The sequence below is a fragment of the Haemaphysalis longicornis genome, unplaced genomic scaffold (assembly GCF_048455015.1).
Source record: "Haemaphysalis longicornis isolate Haplotype H1 unplaced genomic scaffold, Haemaphysalis longicornis Haplotype H1 scaffold_2, whole genome shotgun sequence".
In the NCBI taxonomy this organism is placed as follows: domain Eukaryota; kingdom Metazoa; phylum Arthropoda; class Arachnida; order Ixodida; family Ixodidae; genus Haemaphysalis; species Haemaphysalis longicornis.
In genome coordinates, this window is record NW_027526295.1 from 18,302,618 (window position 1) to 18,320,594 (window position 17,977).

Below are 17,977 nucleotides of genomic sequence, written 5' to 3' on the forward strand. Positions count from 1 at the left end.
TGCTTTGGGTAAAGCTCAGCGAAATGAAAGGATTTCACTTTGGTCGATCGATGGTTTTGCGCTTTAGTTTCAGCTACTGCATTTTCATTTTAGCAGAAGTGTTTTCGTTGTGCAGTCATGTTTTCGAGGGCTTTGATTTTGGCCGTTTCCATTCTCCCCAAGCTCAAGCTTCACAAGCATCCGCTTTGGGGGAGAAGGGAACCAGAATTTTTTTTCCTTTTTAGATGCGACTGCATCTCATTCACTCGCCTTGTTCCTCCATACGGCGTTGTTGTTGTCCGTCCACACCCCTCCTCCATTCTCGTCGCCGCGCGAGCTGTGCTATCCGCCACCCACCCCCTCTCCTCTCTGATAGCGAACACTCTCTCGCGAGGGGCATTGGATTGGATTCGATTGAGTTGGCTTGGTTTGGATTGGATTAAAGTGGATTGTGTTGCGTCATAGCCGCGGTCGTTCCAGCACCGGCGTTCCGATTTCGGGCACGTGCATATACTTGATGTTCGCTGCAAATTGCACGGTGGTCCTGTTGCTTCACCATCCACTACCCGCACACTTCAGCAACCACAAGGCCGTCATCGTTAATGTTACGCCGCGTGTTAAATAAAGCATACATCATACGCGTTCCTCACACGTTTCACGCAACTAGAGAATCAACCCAACGGAAACACCAAGTGAACCCCCAAGATGCATCGCATCTCCACAGGGTTCCCCTCGCGGGAAGGTGGGGTAATTTTTCCACTTGTTTCTTGCCACTGCATGTTGGAAGCGATGGGTATACATGGGGGAGACGGGTACAGCCTTTCCCCGACTCCCTTTTATGTGCCAGGGCTCCAAGAGGATTCTTTGCGAGTAATTTGTTTCGAGGCCAATCACTGTGCGCCTTCAGATCAATCCTGTGGTAAGCACTGTTAGGCCAATGCACTGCGCCGCTACTGTATGGCAGAGTTGCAGACGTCTTTTTTTAACAGAGGAAGCCACTTCACAACATAACAGTTTAAAGAAAAGAAATCACCAGCACCACCAAGGTTTGAACCTGTGTCTGCCAGATCAACTTGAAATTTCAGTCGGTATGGAAAACCAACTCGCCCAAACGCAAGCAATTCTGCTAGATCAACGGAGTCAGTCGTCTTACCCACTTGACTACGGGGAGAGGAATGACGCCGCCTGCTCAACACAGAACACGGGATAGGGTGCACGCTGTCCCTTTGGGCGCCCAGTTTAAGTGCGCGCATTCCGTTCACTCCTTCTGCTTCCTCACCGTTACAGCAAGAAAGATGAAGGTCGCTGCGGCAGCAAAGAAGAAGCAAATCAGCTGCAATCGTGCATTTAAACCGCCGTGATGGTTGCGTACAGCTTCACTACCTTGAAGTCTTGTGCATCCTTTATTTTGGGCATTGTGCACAAAAAATTTTTTAAACGACCCCTTGCGCTTTTTCTTTTGGCAGGCACTCCTTTGGTTGTGGCAGCAGCTATCCAAGGGTTACCATAGGTTTGTGGGTGATGAGAATTACATGACCAAGCGTAGTAAAACTTGCAGTCGGGCTAGTTGGTTCATGCTTCGAGAAAGGATTGAGCGCAAACAGAAGACACAGGAAGACCGGACAGGATTGGAGCGCTATTCCTCTTTCTGTCGTCGTTTGCGCTCAATCCTTTCTCGAATGACCAGGCCTGAGCGGTGAAACAGAGCACTAAGCATGGTGTTGAGGGATGCAAGATGTCGTGGGCTTTTAAAAATGCCACAAAGCAGGCTGATGGGAGAGCAAACGGGTGCCCACACATTCTGCAAGACCCACCTCCATTCATTTTCTCCTGCTAGCCCTTTGAGTACAGAACAAAGCTTGAGCAGAACGTGGCTTTTGCCTCAGTCACTTCAGCTATGCACACCTGCACTACTTGGCCCACTTCAGCAAACAAACGTCTACGTTTTCTTTTAAAGGCACCTGGGTTGGCTGCTTTGCAGTCAACACAGCTGACTTCACAAGCTGCACTCAAAATGATGGCAAAACGCTAAATGGCTTACCTATAGTCACAACAGATGCTGCCATACTTACGTGGGTATTGTTCTATCTGCTTTTTCCAGGAAGCAGGCTTAGAAGATACGAGATTCTCTCGTTCCCTGAGAGCAACTGCACTGCGCGGCCATTAGCAGTCTCCCCTGCCGAGGTCCTGAGTAGCCTCGTTTGGCGGCACGACTCTCCCGTCTGATTCTGTGCGGCACTTGTGAGTGGCTCACCACCCTATCACTCCATGCAAAACGGAGCAGTAGACCAACGAGGCGATTTTCACTCGGCCACGATTTCAGGCGGTGGTGCAAACTTTATTCGTGCCTCACCCAGCAGCGGCAGCCCCCCCCCCTCGTGCCTCCTCCTCCTCCCGGTCAGGAGGCGCCGCGCTTGCTGCTGCTGCTGCTGTCGGCGCTGCACAGGCTGCACATCTGCACACAGGAGGGGGCACGGGTGAGCACGGCCAGGCTCTGCGGCCGTTCCGAGCACACTTCGGGGAAGGCCTGAATCGAGCGTCAGGACTGGCCCCGCCCTTCAACAGCACTCGCAGGTCGAAATACCAAGTACCGAAACGAGCTGCACAGAGCGCTTTGTTACGCAGCACCACACCCGAGTGACAGATTCCGTGCTGTTGCATCCGACCAGCAGTTTTGGGCCAGCTGCACCCACACACCCAGGCTGCTTGTAAAGCTCTTTTCTACAGATACGAAGACAGCACGGTGGCCCCGTTGAACAACGGCAACGGAAGCGTCAAATAAAGTGTGCCTGATGGTTAGAGGCGCATTTCGGCAACTGACCCCACATGCATTTTGTTCACTCGATTCACCGCACGAGCTGTAGAAAAAACGCGCACTCTACACAAAGGTACACTTCGTCACACTACTACATCTTTCACAACAATGGCCGGGTGAGACATGCAGCTGTGGGGCAAAATGGAGTATATAATGGACATGCAAAAATACAGTGTATGCGAGGATTATACCTTTTTCCCAAACTGTTTCCTCCCCCACAGTGAATGCTTTCGCAAACATTTCTTTTTTACCCCAAGTAAGGATGTTATAACTTTCGTAGATATCATGGTGGAATCCCTTTGGAAACCGGCTTTAACTCAGCTGAAGGCGAACAGGCGACACCGAAGGAAGGAGCACGGGAACTCTGTCCGTACCGAAGGTGGTCTTCAATTGCCCACCGATGCGTGCGAAACGCTCAACTTGGGACCCAAGTTCGCCGTCGAACCGAGGTTGTCGCCGCCTGAACTATTGTCCTTGGTGAGACAGGTCTCCAAGCGCGCTCCAGATCCCCAATCAGACCAGTGTGTGTCGGCTGGTGTTGATGTTCTACGAAAGGCTCAATCCAGGCCCAGCGGTCTGCCACTCAAGCGTGTAGAACGATTCTTAAAGGAGGAGAACCTATGTTTGCTGCACGCAGACAAGGAAGGAGGGTTCATGGTGTTCCCGGAAGAAAGCTTCAAGCGAAAGGCCACTGAGGCTGTCACCGGAGCCTTCAGCCGTCGCGATAACGTTTCCCTGAACAAGGTAAAATCGGCGGCAAAAAAACTTTGCACTGATTTAAACCTAACGGTTCTAGCGCAGAACATTGAAAAGAGTGCCTCGTGTTCCCTTGAGTTGTTTTTCGTGGCCAAAACGCACAAACTTGATTGTCCGCTAAGGGTAATCATTTCTGAACATGGAACATGGCAGAAGTGTTTGTCCATGTACATGTACCTTCAAAGAAGGGCTAGGGCTGTTGATGTTAGACGACCCTTTCTTGATCAGGAACTCTGAAGATGTAATTGCTTTCCTAGCAACTGGCAGCACCACAGGGGTTTCAGCCTTCTCAATAGACATCAAGGACCTATACTACTCCTTGCCACATGAAGGGTTGATGGCCTGTGTTGAAGAAGGAATTGATAACTATGGTGTGGTGGCATTTCAAAATGAAGTAGGAGTGTCAGCCAGAGGTTTTCTTAGCCTGTTGTCTATGTATTTAGTTTCTACGTTTGCGAAGTGGGATGGCAATGTGTACCTACAAACTAATGGTGTGTGTATAGGCTCTTGTATAGGCCCAGTTCTCAGCGACCTGTATTTGGCATGCCTTGGACGAAAAGTGGCCAGTGAATTGGTGTTCTCAAGGTTGTTCGCTACGTAGATGATTTTTTAGTGTTCCTAGACTGCTTGGGTGCACCCGGTGGCGAGCAGGTGCCAGAAGTGTTAGGTGTGTTCCAGAAATGCTTTCACCCGTTAACGTTGATGCATGAAGTACCAGAGAATAATGTTTTGAGGTTCCTTGACCTGCGACTGCAATTTTTTGAGAACCACGTTTGCGGGCAGTATCAGCCCCGCAGTAACAAGCCACTACTTCCTTTCTCATCGGGTCACTCCAAGCTGGTGAAAAGGGCGATAGTGAAGATGTGCCTTACTAATGCACTAAGAAGATCGTGCCCCCACAGGATGCAGGATAGCATCCATGCACAAGAAGCGCGCCTGCATAGCTCTGGCTATCCACATGACGTGGCGACGTCTGTGGCGGGGCAGGTTCTGAGGGAGCTGAAGAAGAACCGCCGCCGGAGCGAGGGCGAGGGCACGGTTGTGGTAGAAAAGGAAAAAAAAAAGGAAGGTTGCAGTAATTCTATACATACATAATATAGCCCATAGGCTGAAAAAAATAGGGAATGCCGCTGACGTACAAGTGGTTTTTTCCGCCCCTCGCAAACTGGGGGCCCTTTGCAAAAAGACGTACCTCCCGAGAAAGGATTCTCACAAGTGCTCCATTGAGCACAAAACGAAGTTCGTTCCATGCGCAAAGTCGGTAATCTATGAGATTCCTTTGCCATGCGGAAAAAAGTACGTGGGCCAGACGGGAAGGTGTCTTAATACAAGGCTCCGGGAGCATAGCAACAACGTACGAACAAGTGTCAAAGGGCAGTTAGGCATTCACTGCTGAGATTGCAAAGGCACCACCGGAAAGTGCATTCCCATGTTCGACAAATGCGAAGTCATTCAGCGCCATAGTGACCAGATGACAAGGGAGATAGTGGAGGCAGCGAAAATTGCTAGGTTGGGGGAAGATTGCGTCAGCGTACCTTCGGTTGCTCTGTCAGCCAAGGAACTTGATTTTTTACAAGGGAGAAGGAACGCTACATAGAAAGCAATCTGCGGGCGCAACACGTGAGTCATGGCTTTTCAAGTGCGCGTGTTCTTAATGGGAATTTGTAGAGCGTGTGTGGCGCGTCATAGCACCGCTATGATGAATCGCTTGTTTTGTTGTGTGCATTTATAGCACGTGTGTGTAGGTGTGTGGGGTATAAATACGTGTTTTTTCAATAAAAGCTCAGTTGAAAGTCAGCGCTCGTCCTGTGTACCTCAGCTAAAGTCCATGTTTTTTGTTGCGCTGTTCAGTTATGTTATAACTTGTTCTCTTGTTCTATTTCTGTGCACAGGGATGCCAATACCTCAGGCGCTTTCGGACTTGGACATGTGTGTACAATGCTATAAACAAACTACAAACTCACATCATGTACTAGTTCCCAGAGCCCAAGGCATTTTCGAAATGCACAGGAATTTCACAGCCACCACAAAGCCTGCTGATTACAGTGCTGTCTCAGACAAAAAAGAAGAGCTGGCGTTAAAAAGAAAGCTCCAGGAAAAAAATCAAGGCCGCTCACACTAATGCCTGAAGCAGCGAAGCTGTACACAACCTTCACGATGGTTTAAGTCCGCAGTTGCAGCCCATTTGCTTCTTCACTGCCGCAACGACCCACACTCCAGTTTTTTGGAAGTGATCATCACTGGACATCGGAGGGGCCGATTGGACTCCGGAGGGGCCGACTGGACTCGGACTGGACTCCGACTGGACTCGGAGGGGCCGACGCCATGGCGTGTCTTTCCCGTAATGAGCAAGTGTTGCTACGATTACGACGATCGCTGGAGTTTTTTTTTTCCGGCCGGTCTTGGCCAATCTCCCTAACTTGGCTTGGCAAACATGCGCCGTGGACGCTAAGCAGTCACTGCGAGGCGTGCACACACGAGCGCTCGGCATTTTCTTGGTTTTTTAAAGACAATAGTCTTTCTTGGGCTACTTAAACGCAGAAATTTTGGTCTGTCTGTATGTCTGCCTGTTACTCGATTCACACAGCCGGCTAAAGCGAAACAAAATCTGCGCAATAGTCATATGCCCACAGCCAAATTTAAACGTCTATGTCTGGTGGCAATGTTCATACTTGTCAACATTGTTGAACAAGAACAAAACATTGTGCAAATGTGAGGCAGAAAATATTCATACGCGATATCTGCAGTGTTCCTTTATAAAAAAAATTCATAGATGCTTCATTTTTTCAAAATGAGTACTACATCCACTGCAGAAAAAAATTCCCTCCGTCGCCTGCTGTCGCCAACGCCACTATAGCTTCTTGCGGCATTTTAAGAAATCAGGTGGCAACGGTTATGAAAGGTTCCACTAGATAGCTTCCACGTCCTGCTTGGAACGCACGTGGAGCAGGGCATCGTGGTTCTATCAAGGTTGAAGTAGGCGTCGTACAGCAGCGCTGGCATCGAGGCACCCGACTGGGAGAAGTGGAATGGGGTAAATTTAAATTGACTTGAGCAAACCTCTGGCGTGCTTACCTTGGGAGAAAGAGGAACAGGGAGGGGGAAAGGGAGAGGAGGCATTTACTCGGCAAGCGTCGCCAAAGATTTTGTCGACATTTGCGACCACAGGTGCAGATATGCGGCCAATTTTTTAACTTCCGAGCGGTTGCCGCGAGGCACACCCTGAGCGTTTTCTTGGTATTTTTAACTGCGGACAGGAAAAATTATGATTCGCTCAACAGCCCGGATGTTAATACATAAACAACAAAATGCATTTTAATACGGCACTATCCTCTAGTGGGACATGGAAGTTTTACAAAGGGCACCTTTTTTCCGATCTTTTTAAGCCAGAGTGGTACACGTTTTCGCCACTTTGCGATTCTCCACCTACCACGTCCCTGTGCCCCCGCTTTCAATTTAAAAGAGCCCGTTGGTGTAACAATGCTGTTTGGCCACAGAACACTAGGCAGTGCTCCTCCCATGCTGTTTCTGCATGGTTTTCTTTCAAGCTTGCCAAACATTGCAGTTAAGGCTACGGCTCTGAGTTTTCAGATTAACCTGAAAAAACCCAAAAAACATTTGCCGGTGAAATTTTGGACAATTCACATTTATCCGATAAACACCGATGTTAGAGCAGAAGGTGAGAAAAAATGACGATCGAAGCTCAGACTTGCACTGTCGGCTGACGGCACCACGGGCCGTTCACGCTTTACCCGAATGGCCACCGTTCCCCCGTGAAGGCTCCTTGGTCCTCTTTCTAGACCAGTGCACTTGTATGAACAAGGCTTATCTGCTCCGATTTGGTTGGACACAAAAAGCTTCTGCAACATCAACATCACGTGCCGTGATGTGCCACCCTTTTTCACAATTTTTGCATTTCTCAGGTTGGGTGCATAGTTCTGAACAAACAATGTGATATGTCCCGCTCGTTGTCTGAACGGCCTGTTTTTGAAGGCAGTCGTATATGCACCGCTCAGTTTGGTCGACAAGCTTTCTAAAAAGTCAATGTGCATGTTCTGCCTTTCCAGTGATACTAGTATCAGAACAGCCAAGCAGCATTATTCAGTGTCAATGAAAAATTTCCTTTTGTCACCTCTGTCAAAATTCTGGAGACACTTTGCACCAAGAAAACAAACGTTGCCCACTCTACACATCAATAGGAGACAAACGAACAAGTCATCTCAGAGTCTTAATATTTCAGTTTTTTTCTATTCAGACAACTTTCCTATTCAGATACGTAAGGTTTGAGATGTAATTCATTTCTGGTTTGTGTATCTCATTCAGACTGCCAGTACAACTTCATAGGCGTATGCCGTTTCGAAGGTCCTGATAGGGAAGCTTTAACTCTGCTATTTCAAGATGCTTGGTCTCATATGCTGCTTTATCAGCGGTTTCACTTTCTGGGATGCCGATATGGCTTGGTGCCCAACAAAGGACAACACTGACCCCTGCCAATGTAAGCCAGCACAGTCGGTTTTTCAGCTCACCTACAGCTGCATTCCCTGAAGGGGCAACAGAGGTTACAGCACGTATGGCACTCAAAGAATCTGCAAAAATGGCCACTTTTCGTACTCCCTTTGCTACTACATCTTCCATGGCTGAGGCTGTACCAAGAATTTCCGCACTGAAAACGCTACTCTTATCAGCAATCCTCTTTGCTACTGTCACCGGTGGATTGAAAACAGCAAAACCAGCATGACAGGAGGTTTTTGAGCCATCAGTAAAGTAGTGGCAATAGCTACTGTACTTGTCTTTAAGTTCGTGAAATTCTTGCTGCAAAATTTGGTGTGGAAACTTCTTTTTGTCGTATTTTAACAAGGACAGATCGCATTCGACGGCCCTGTGGTCCCAGGGGGCCACAGTGTCCAAAAAACTCGGAAGGTTTGACAGGCATATCTTGAACGAATACTGAGACATGTATTCCTCCAAACGAAGGGCAAGAGGGCGGACCACTCTGTGCTTGTTTGCATACAGTTTCTTGCACCTATTCTCAAACACTTTACCAGCACAGGGATGGTCCTTTATACATGCTGTTTTGGCGACATATACTCCACTTAAGTATGCTCGACAGTACTCCAGGGGCCATTCATTGCACTCAACGTAGAGACAGTCGATAGGGGAGGTGTGATACGCACCTGTGGCAAGTCTGAGGCCCAGATTGTGTACTGGGTCGAGTGAGGCGAGGACGGACTGGCGGGCTGACCCATACACGATACAGCCATAGTCAAGACGAGACCGAACCACCATAAGCCATAAATTCTTAGCATACATGTGCGCACCCCATGACTTGTGCGACAAAATTTTCATTATGTTCAATGTTTTCGTGTAAGTCATTTTGAGTTTCTTTATATGAGCTGCAAATTTCAATTTCGAGTCAAATGTGACACCTAAGAATTTGTGCTCGCTCTGTACTGGAACGGGTACATCCTTAATTTTTACATCAGGGTTGGGATGCATACCTCGTTTTCGCGTAAAGCACACACATGCACACTTTTCGGGAAAAAAACGAAAGCCATTTTCACCCGTACATTGTTGTAACCAATTTACCGTAGTTTGGACCTGCCTTTCACAGATCCAAGAAGTTACACGAGCAAAAAGCGATCTGCAAGTCGTCCCCATAAAGGGAGTACATGACTGGCCGGGGAATAACCTTTGCCAAAGAATTTATCTTGATGGCAAAAAGGGTCACACTCAGTACACTGCCCTGAGGAACTCCATTTTCCTGTCTGAATGTGCGGGATAGTGTATTGCCAAGTCTTACATTGAAGGTTCGTTCCTGGAGAAAATCTTCGATACATGAAAACATTCGCCCTCTGATTCCCATTGCTGCTAAATCCTTGAGAATTCCATAACGCCAGGTTGTATCATAAGCCTTTGCCATATCAAAAAATATGGCAAGGCAGAACTGATTATTAACAAAGGCATCTCGTATCGTTGTTTCAAGCCTCACCAGGTGGTCAGTCGTAGACCGAAACTGCCGAAACCTGCATTGAAACCTATCTAGATAACTGGAACTTTCAAGAATAAAAACCAACCTAAAATTCAACATCTTCTCAAAGGTCTTGCACAAACAGCTGGTCAAAGGTATGGGTCGGTAGCTTGATGGACACTCTGGGGGCTTGCCGTCTTCCAGTAATGGTATTACGATAGCCTTTTTCCATGCTTTAGGCAGCCTACCTGTTTTCCAGATTCCAAACTCCAAAATCACTTCTAAACACCCATCACTTAAGTGCTGCAGAAAGGCATAGTGAATAAGGTCGGGGCCGACGGGGGTACCTTGCACTGAGCTAATGCTCGTTTCAGTTCATACAAAGTGAATTCTTTATTATATTCCTCTGTGTTATTGCTATTATTTTTAATCTTGAGCTTTCATCATTATTTTTATGTGCCAGGAATTCTGTTGTATAACTTTTATCACTAGAGACTTTTGCAATGTGGGCACCTAAAACATCTGCTTGTGTTTCCAGTAAGTTGCACGCACCGTCTGTAGAGAAAAGTGGTATGCTGAACTGTCTGTAGTTGCCTTTAATTTTACGCAAATGGTCCCAGACCTTTTTGTGGGAGTGGCAGCATTTATTGTGCTCACAAAGCTTTGCCATGAATTCCTTTTGGCTACTTTTCTGATTTTCCGGGCGGCAGCACGGGCTTCTTTAAAGCTCAGACAGTCCTCTAAGGTGGGGTACCGTCCAAATACACCCCAAGCCTTGTTCTGCTTTTTCCGGGATTCGCAACACGCATCGTTCCACCACGTCTTTGGTTGCTTGGGAATCCGTCCAGATGTCTGGGGGATCGCAACTTTTGCAGCTGCAAGAAGTTCCTCACAGATGTAGGTATTTGCCTCATCAATGGACATGCTGATGTCGAAATGATCAAAGCAAGCTAGCTCCTTAAATCTTTTCCAACGTGCCCTCTCGAGCTTCCATCGGGGTGCACAGCCCTTGAGGGAAGGAAGGGTTTGCACTTTGCGCAGTAAGGCAGGAAAGTGATCACTCCCATACAGATCGCTCGCACAGCACTTCACTCATAATCCATCTGGAGGTCCGGCGACCCAACACAAAGGCCTAGAGCAGAAAGGCTTCCATTGCATGCAGAAAAATGCGTCTTATCTCCGTTATCGAAAACAACTAGGTAAGCTGTTGGTAGCAACCCACTGTTCAATGAGTTTTCCTCGGCTGTCTATTCTTTCACCTTCTCACAAGTAGTGATGAGCACGAAAGTCTCCCACAATAATTACTGGAGCAGGAAGTTGTTCAACGAGGTCATTCAGTTCTTGTCAGGACACATGATCTGACGGTGGCAAGTACGGTGAAACAACAGTGACAAGCTTGTTAAACAGCCTCTAGTGCAGTGTTAAGTTGCACCGACATGAGAATTGTTCCTGGTGCCACAGCCTGAGGCACGGGTGCAGTCTTCTCTGTCGTTTTGAAGGAGGTGAAAGTTGCGAAAGATGTCATGTCTTTTCATCAGATTTGTCTCCTGCAAGGCTATTATTCTGGGCTCATATTTGTGTATAATTGCACCACACGGGTGTCTTCTGCGAGTTGTCGCTTTTTGGGTCAAGTAGGTGTGGACGAAGACGTGCTCGCAGAGGCACTAGGGCACACCCCTGCCTCTCTTGCACTGCCTTCAGTTCTGTGAATACCACTAAGGGGACCAGGTGGTTTTCGCCGGGGGTCCCCAGGACGTTGCCGCCCAGGAACAGCACCTGCAGCAGTGCCACTTCCTGAGGGCGCCCAACCGCCACCCGAGGAGAGGGGGCCGATGGTGGGGCAGGGGCAGAGCCTGCACCCTCTCGTGGTGGCAGGCAGCCCCGCCCCCTGACGGGCCACCTCAGCAGAGGACCCCTTCTGAGCGAAGGCCAGGCACCATTTGGCCTCCTGGAAGGACACAATCTCTTTCACCTTGATCGCTAGCTGCTCTTTCTCCTGTCGGAAGCGTGGGCACTTCCTGGAGTATGCAGGGTGCTCACCGCTGCGATTCACACATTGACTTCTTCTACATCGCAGGCGTCATTTCCGTGTTTGGTGCTAGCGCACAGTGCACAGGTCGGTTTTCCACAACATGAGTGCTGTGTGTGCCCATACCTCTGGCAGCGGAAGCAGCTCCTGGGGTTTGGCCCATGTGGTCTCACACGCAGATTCAGGTAGCCTAGTGGTGGACTTGAAGGTTAGGACCAAATGTTTTGCGGCTATTTCCTCATCTTTCCTGCGGATCTTTATTCTTTGCACTGCAATAACATTTGTCTGTTCTTCTTTAAACCCCTCCAGAATCTCATCTTCAGACACGTCCATCAAGTCTTCATCCGACCCCCCAACCTAGTATTTCAGGTGCGGTGGGCAGTTATGTGAACCTTGTGTGTTGCAAGCTCTTTCATTGACAGCAGGGCATCCGATTGAAATTTCGCTTGGACCTCCATAAGGAGATCCCCGGTCAGCAGCTTTTTAACACTGTATCTCAGTCCAAGTAGATTGCTCAGCTCTCTGGCTACAGCAAACAGAAGTAACACCGAAAGTTGGGCGAGTTGGTAAATCATCTTGAACGAAACACACACGGCGCGCAAAACAACAGGACGAAAGACGGAGGGATGTGTTGTACATCCCTCCGTCTTTTGTCCTGTTGTTTTGCGCGCCGTGTGTGTTTCGTTCAATACAGCAAACAACGACACTTTCCTCAGGGGCTTCTGAGGGTCGTCAGATTGCATCACCAGGAATTTCAGGAAGGTCGCTTCAGTGGGTGCATGATTGTTGCTCGAGCACTGCGAGGCATCAACTTCGGTGCACCCTCGTTGAGGAGGGCGACCAGGGTCTGGGTTTTTCTTCTTTTCCACGAAAAGTAAAGCGCTCGGCAGCGGTGCTGGTCGCCCACCACGGAAACCAACAAGGGAAGGTGATTTTGCCACGCCAACCATACAGCGCCACTATAACCCCATGGCGTCTAAGCAAGGCTGATTGGGGGGGAAAGGAAGCAGCCCAGGAAAAGAATAGGCGACCGGACAGGGACGGAAAGGTGACAGAAACGAGAAAGGAGAGGGAAAGGCTATTTCCCCAGGGCAGCTCCATCCTGGGGCACCGTCTGCAGGAAGCAAGGGCCACAGTGGCGTGTTGTTGCCGCCAGGGGCCGTAAAGGTCCAAAACAACCCTGGCTTTGGCTCAGCCACCAGGATGCCCTTTTCCCTCGACACGGGTCAGTCCCGCACAGCCGGGGCGTGGGTGGGTCCAACCCACGGGGTCCGCGGTGCCGCCACTACCGTCACCTTGAATAGACAAGGTGCCCCTGCGGTGCTTTGCAGTACTATTATGGAAGTAAATAAATAAATAACTATTTGTGCTTGTACACATTTATGTGTGAGCCATTCAAACCGTTGAGACAATAAAAATTTGCTCCTAGTGTTCTGAGGTGTTCGCATTCAGAGAATTTAGAGTAGAGGATAATAAAGTCCGAATTCTGGAGAATTGGATATTTACAAGATATGAACTCTGAAAAACACCGACATTTTGCTAGAAACTAAAGCCTCAAAAGCAGCCCCGAATTTTTTACCAACTCCGAAAACCCCGACTCCTCGTTATGGCCCAAGGCCACAAGCAGCAGGCGCCTGGTTGTAGGCCACCAGCGTGAATTTCTTTGCGCGCCCACCCACAAGATGCACTTCCCCGCTGTGCCAGCCACACCCACAGAGGCACAGGGAGCACGGCCTCCTTGGCGCACCAGCCCGGCACTCACCGGCAGGCTGGGCAGACAGTTGCTGTGGAAGGCGTGCTTGCAGAAGAACACCACCACGTCCTCCATGTGGCGCACATCTGCAACAAGGGCGGAGGGGAGGAAGCTGGTGGGCTGCCCCGGGCGTCTCCTACGCTCCTCCACCCACACTGTCTCCCCGTTACAAGTGCTCGCACGTCCGAAGCTTATCAACAATGCAGCAATAAAAGTTGGCTCTGCTGCACAACTTGCGAACTTTCAGGCTTCCCCCGCAAGGGGTTGGCTGTTCTGCAAGACGCCAAAGCAGTGCAAGAAAGCTTGGCGTTTGTAAGCCTTGCACGAAACAAGGGCCCTAGTGAATGTCAGCTGAGCTGCAACGCTGCTTGTGCGAAATGTACAAGTGAAAAAAAGTTTCCTGCGAATGTAAATACACACTCTCTCTGTGAATAGAAGTAAGGCATCAAGAGTTACTACATATTGCCAATAGTTGCAGTAAAGACCAGCCCCTCTTTCATTACACATTTTTCCCTCGCACGATAAGAGATTACAACAGCTAGTACCCATACCTGATAATAAATTGCTCAAATCAGCCTTATCATGATAAGCCTGCACTTCTTGGTGCAGACAGCTTCAACCGTATTCTACACCACAATTGACCATGCCACTGTGGCTGTTTAGTGCATTTTTACGTTACTGCTTTGCCGTACGATGTGTCTCAAGGCCTAAATGCACCGCACCTGTGTATTTTTTCTTGTTACTGTCTTGGGCGAAGGCAGCGCTGTGTTCTGCCTCACACGCACCTAAACTGCTGTTCGATAGAAAAAACGTATGCAACCACCTTTTAGGGCTGAAGAACCTTAGGGAATGGGGCTGTTGGCATCTCCTGTCATCTCGTGTAGTCATGGTACTGAAACACCGGCATCCCGTGAAAAAATCCCGGGCTGTCTCCACTGACGTGAAACTTGGGGAGGGGCGAACCATGCAGTGTACAAGTGTATCCAATAACTGCAAGTCTCTCTCATGCCACAGCGCGTGCGCTTGCTGAGGCGTTGAATCAGAGTTAGGCAATTAAATGACTGGTCGCGAGCTGTCTTCGTGTCGCATGCCACAACATGCACGCTAAGCAGCAGCAAGTGTCCCTGTGTGTTCTTTAAAGTATGCGTTTTTGCCCATGGAGATGAAGCGTTCTAGCGCGAGGCGTTGGGCAACAAGTGCGTCCTTCTAGCGCGAGGCTTTGGAAAAGGAGTGTCCCGGTGTTTCAGTACCGTGACTACACGAGATGACAGGAGATGCCAACAGCCCCATTCCCTAAACTTCTTCACCCCTAAAAGGTGGTTGCGTACGTTTTTTCTATCGAACAGCAGTTTAGGTGCGTGTGAGGCAGAACACAGCGCTGTCTTCGCCCATCACGGGGTTGCGAGGGTCGACGAGCGTACGGCCTAGACTACGCAAGGCATAACTAATGCTGGACCATCCTGGAACATAAGCAAAGCTAACCCCAAAGTGCACAGGCAAAAATTAGTAATTACCTCACGACAAAGGCAAGCTCAATTTTTGTTATTGCCAATTTAAAGGGACCCTGCAACACTTGCTATCGACTACTAGTACTGTATTTTGGGATAAAGTCTATTGTCCCAGAAATCTCCTCCTGCAAGAATTATGAAAATCAGTTCACAATTAACGAAACTACGCGCGATGAGAAATCGCGCATAATCGTTCCCTCTCAACTCGAGCGCGGACAAGGCGACGAAAGCTGCGCGCCCTCTCCCGGAGAGGGGGGCGGCTCGCGGCGTTCTCTTCGGCGGCCTTCGATATATCACATGCCGGGTAGTTTTCTCCTTTTCTCCGCAACGCGGAGGGGCCTATGTCCGGTCTGGTGCCACAAAAAAGCAGGCATGGGTGCCTGCTCGCAAGTGCGCGCTCGGGCTGGTAGGGCGTTTTTGAAGCAATAAACGTTTGTAGTCGAGTGGTCCCGTTGAAAGGGAAGTATTGAGCTCATCACTCAAACTCCGCGCGCACTCAAAACACAAAATAAATGGCAAAACTGTGCCTACAGGTTCAGGCATAGAAGAGGTTCGTACACAGTGATGACGACGACGGAAATGGGAGAATCTAGCCGCGAAGTTGACCAGTGACAGCCGATCGGGCAGCCATGGCCTATGTGACGTCCCTTAGGCCATGCATAATGAGGACAACTGAAGAGAGAGCAGTTTGTTTTTCCGCGTCTTTCACATCGATTTGCGCGCTCACCGCTTCACGTGCACGTGTAATATTTGGCTCAGGTATTCCTGGCAGTGTAATCTAAACGTCGCGCAGGTTTACTTGTACTGCTCAAAGAGTGTTGCAGGGTCCCTTTAAATTCTTCGTATGAATCTATTTCGAGATAAAATTATCGTATGACAAAAAAATCGTTTTGTGTTGTTATATACATGTGATTTATTCATGAGTAACACAAGAAAAATTCTAAATAAAAACGAGAGAGTAACAAGCCGGCACTGTTTGAGTGAATCAAAATGAGATAGACATCAGTTTCGCGGGCCCAAAAAGCGGGAAGCGCCTGGAGGACGATACCGAAACCAGCCTCTGAGCGCGCGGCCGGATGCGCGAGCGATAGACGGTGCACCGCTCCTATAAAATACAAAAAAAAAAAAAAAAAAAAGGAAGAAAAGAGCCTCATCAGTTTCGCAGGCACCCTTGGTCTGTGGCAGGCGTAAGAAGCGAGAGGTGCTCAAGGGGCGATACCAGAGTCCAAGGTATAGTGAACTAGAATACTTGGGTAGTGGAAAAAGCGGCGCCTCCTCCCCACAGCGCCCTTGAAGCCATACATGTTAACTGCCGTGCGTGGTGCTGGTCTGCCCCGCCCGAGGAGATCCCGAGGCAGCGCACGTTGCCGCTATGCTGCTGTTGAGTGGTTCACGCCCGGTTTAATATTTCTTAAGCCGCTGCACATACTATTTTTGTGTGCGTAATTGCAAGAGCAGCCTAGCGGGCACTACGCTGATCTTTAAATGTCCTTGGTTGTTTTTGTTTGTAATTTGGAGAAGGCATATGCTTGCGGCGGTCTCTCATTTCCGAAGGGCCATGGCCCATGCGGTTTTAAAAGATAGTGCAATAGCGTGTTGTGGGACTGTACCCCTAATACATTTATGTGATTGCTACAAAGATTTTATAGTTTGTGTTTGTTTAAGCCTGCTTTTATTTGTTGAATGCAGAACGTACGTTTATAGAAAAATCAGCAAAACATGAAAAAAAAAAAGAAGAAACATTGACGTACGCTGGCCAGCCTAAAGCACGCTTCTCATTCCTCAATTGGCACAACACGATCGAAAAATCATCAAAGAAAGAAGAAAAAGTATCCGCACGCAACCTTGATTCATAAGGCACGTGATTGATAAAGCACGGCGTGCATGGTCTGCTCGGTTCGCCAAATGTGATGAAAAAATGAGCAAACAGTAAATACACGACGTAGCTACCTTTCCAGTAAAAACCCTGGTGCATTAATAGCATTCTCTACTATTTTTACACGAAAATAGAACTGTAGCTCCTCGGAGACTGCCCTGACACACGCCTACCCGCCGCTTCCCGAGGCAAAAAGCACTCGGGCGGGGCACGTGAGCGCCACCGCGCGGGGTTGACACTAAGTGCCTCACTCGGGGCACAGCCGGACTGGAGGAGCGGCGAGCGCGCGCCCGCCGCTCCTTGAGCCCGGCCGTGCTCGGGGGCGGCCGCTTTTTCCACTACCCAAGTATTCTAGTTCACTCTAGTCCAAGGACTCTGGCAGTACCCAGAGCACGCGCCGCTGAAGTAAATCATAAAAAAATAAAAAGAAGAGCCATTGGCACAAGAAAACAATTTGACGAATTTCCGCAGTGTGGCAGCCCATGCCAAGCAAGAGAAGTTGGCGAAAAAGGCGCGCTTTTTAAACATACAAGCGATGATGTACATATACGTTATTGACCAATTTGAAGGTGTTTGCAGAGGATGTATATGTACGTCTGTGACCCTGAAAGGGTTATTAACAAGCACCGCAAAGTGTCCTCTTCCCGGTAACTCCGGAATTCCCCAGGGTAGCATCCTGGGACCACTACTGTTTCTAATCTACATCAATGATACTACATCCTGTGCCAAACATGGTGTTGAAATGTGGCTGTTTGCCGATGATTGCGTTCTGTTTCGTTTAGTCAAATCCACAGATGACCAAGTATTATTGGACGAAAGTATTGATGCAGCTAATAGCTGGTGTGAGTGCTGGGGCATGCACATAAACCCAGAGAAAAGTGTATCTATGCGCATTACTAACAAAAAAACAACCACTAATGTACTCGTACAGTATTAAAGGAACTCCCACTTTACTTACACAAGGTTATAAATATCTTGGCGTCGCAATCACCAGCAGCTTAACTTGGACCTACCGCACTGAAAAGATTTGCTCATCGGCCCGTAGAAAATTAGGGTTACGAAGGCGCACCCTCAATAGCTCTCCCCCTGGAACTAAACTCCTCGCATTTAAAGGAACCCTGCAACACGTACCACTGACTACTCGGAATGTATTTTGGGGTAAAGTTTATTGTCCCAATAATCTCCTCCCCCAACAATTATGAAAATGCATTCACTATCAACTACGTGCGATGAGAAATGGCACATAATTGTTCCCTCTCAACTCGACCGCGGACAACGCGACGAAAGCTGCGC

The 17,977-nt window shown here is 48.7% G+C and overlaps 1 protein-coding gene across 6 annotated transcripts in view; it reads right to left on the reverse strand.

The window, feature by feature from the left end:
* Positions 1–2,357: 2,357 nt before the first annotated feature.
* The window catches only part of Lt (vacuolar protein sorting-associated protein light), a 113,349-nt gene continuing 97,729 nt past the window's right edge, over positions 2,358–17,977 (reverse strand). For 4 of the 6 annotated variants that reach the window (XM_077697747.1, XM_077697748.1, XM_077697745.1 and 1 more), the window contains 2 exons: positions 13,310–13,386; positions 2,358–2,434 (listed from right to left, as the gene is read on the reverse strand). In XM_077697747.1, the coding sequence (XP_077553873.1) occupies positions 2,378–2,434; positions 13,310–13,386 (134 nt within the window). In that variant the 3' untranslated portion in view covers positions 2,358–2,377. The remainder of the gene's footprint in view (positions 2,435–13,309; positions 13,387–17,977) is intronic. The other 2 variants (XR_013322232.1, XR_013322231.1) reach the window with 1 other exon arrangement.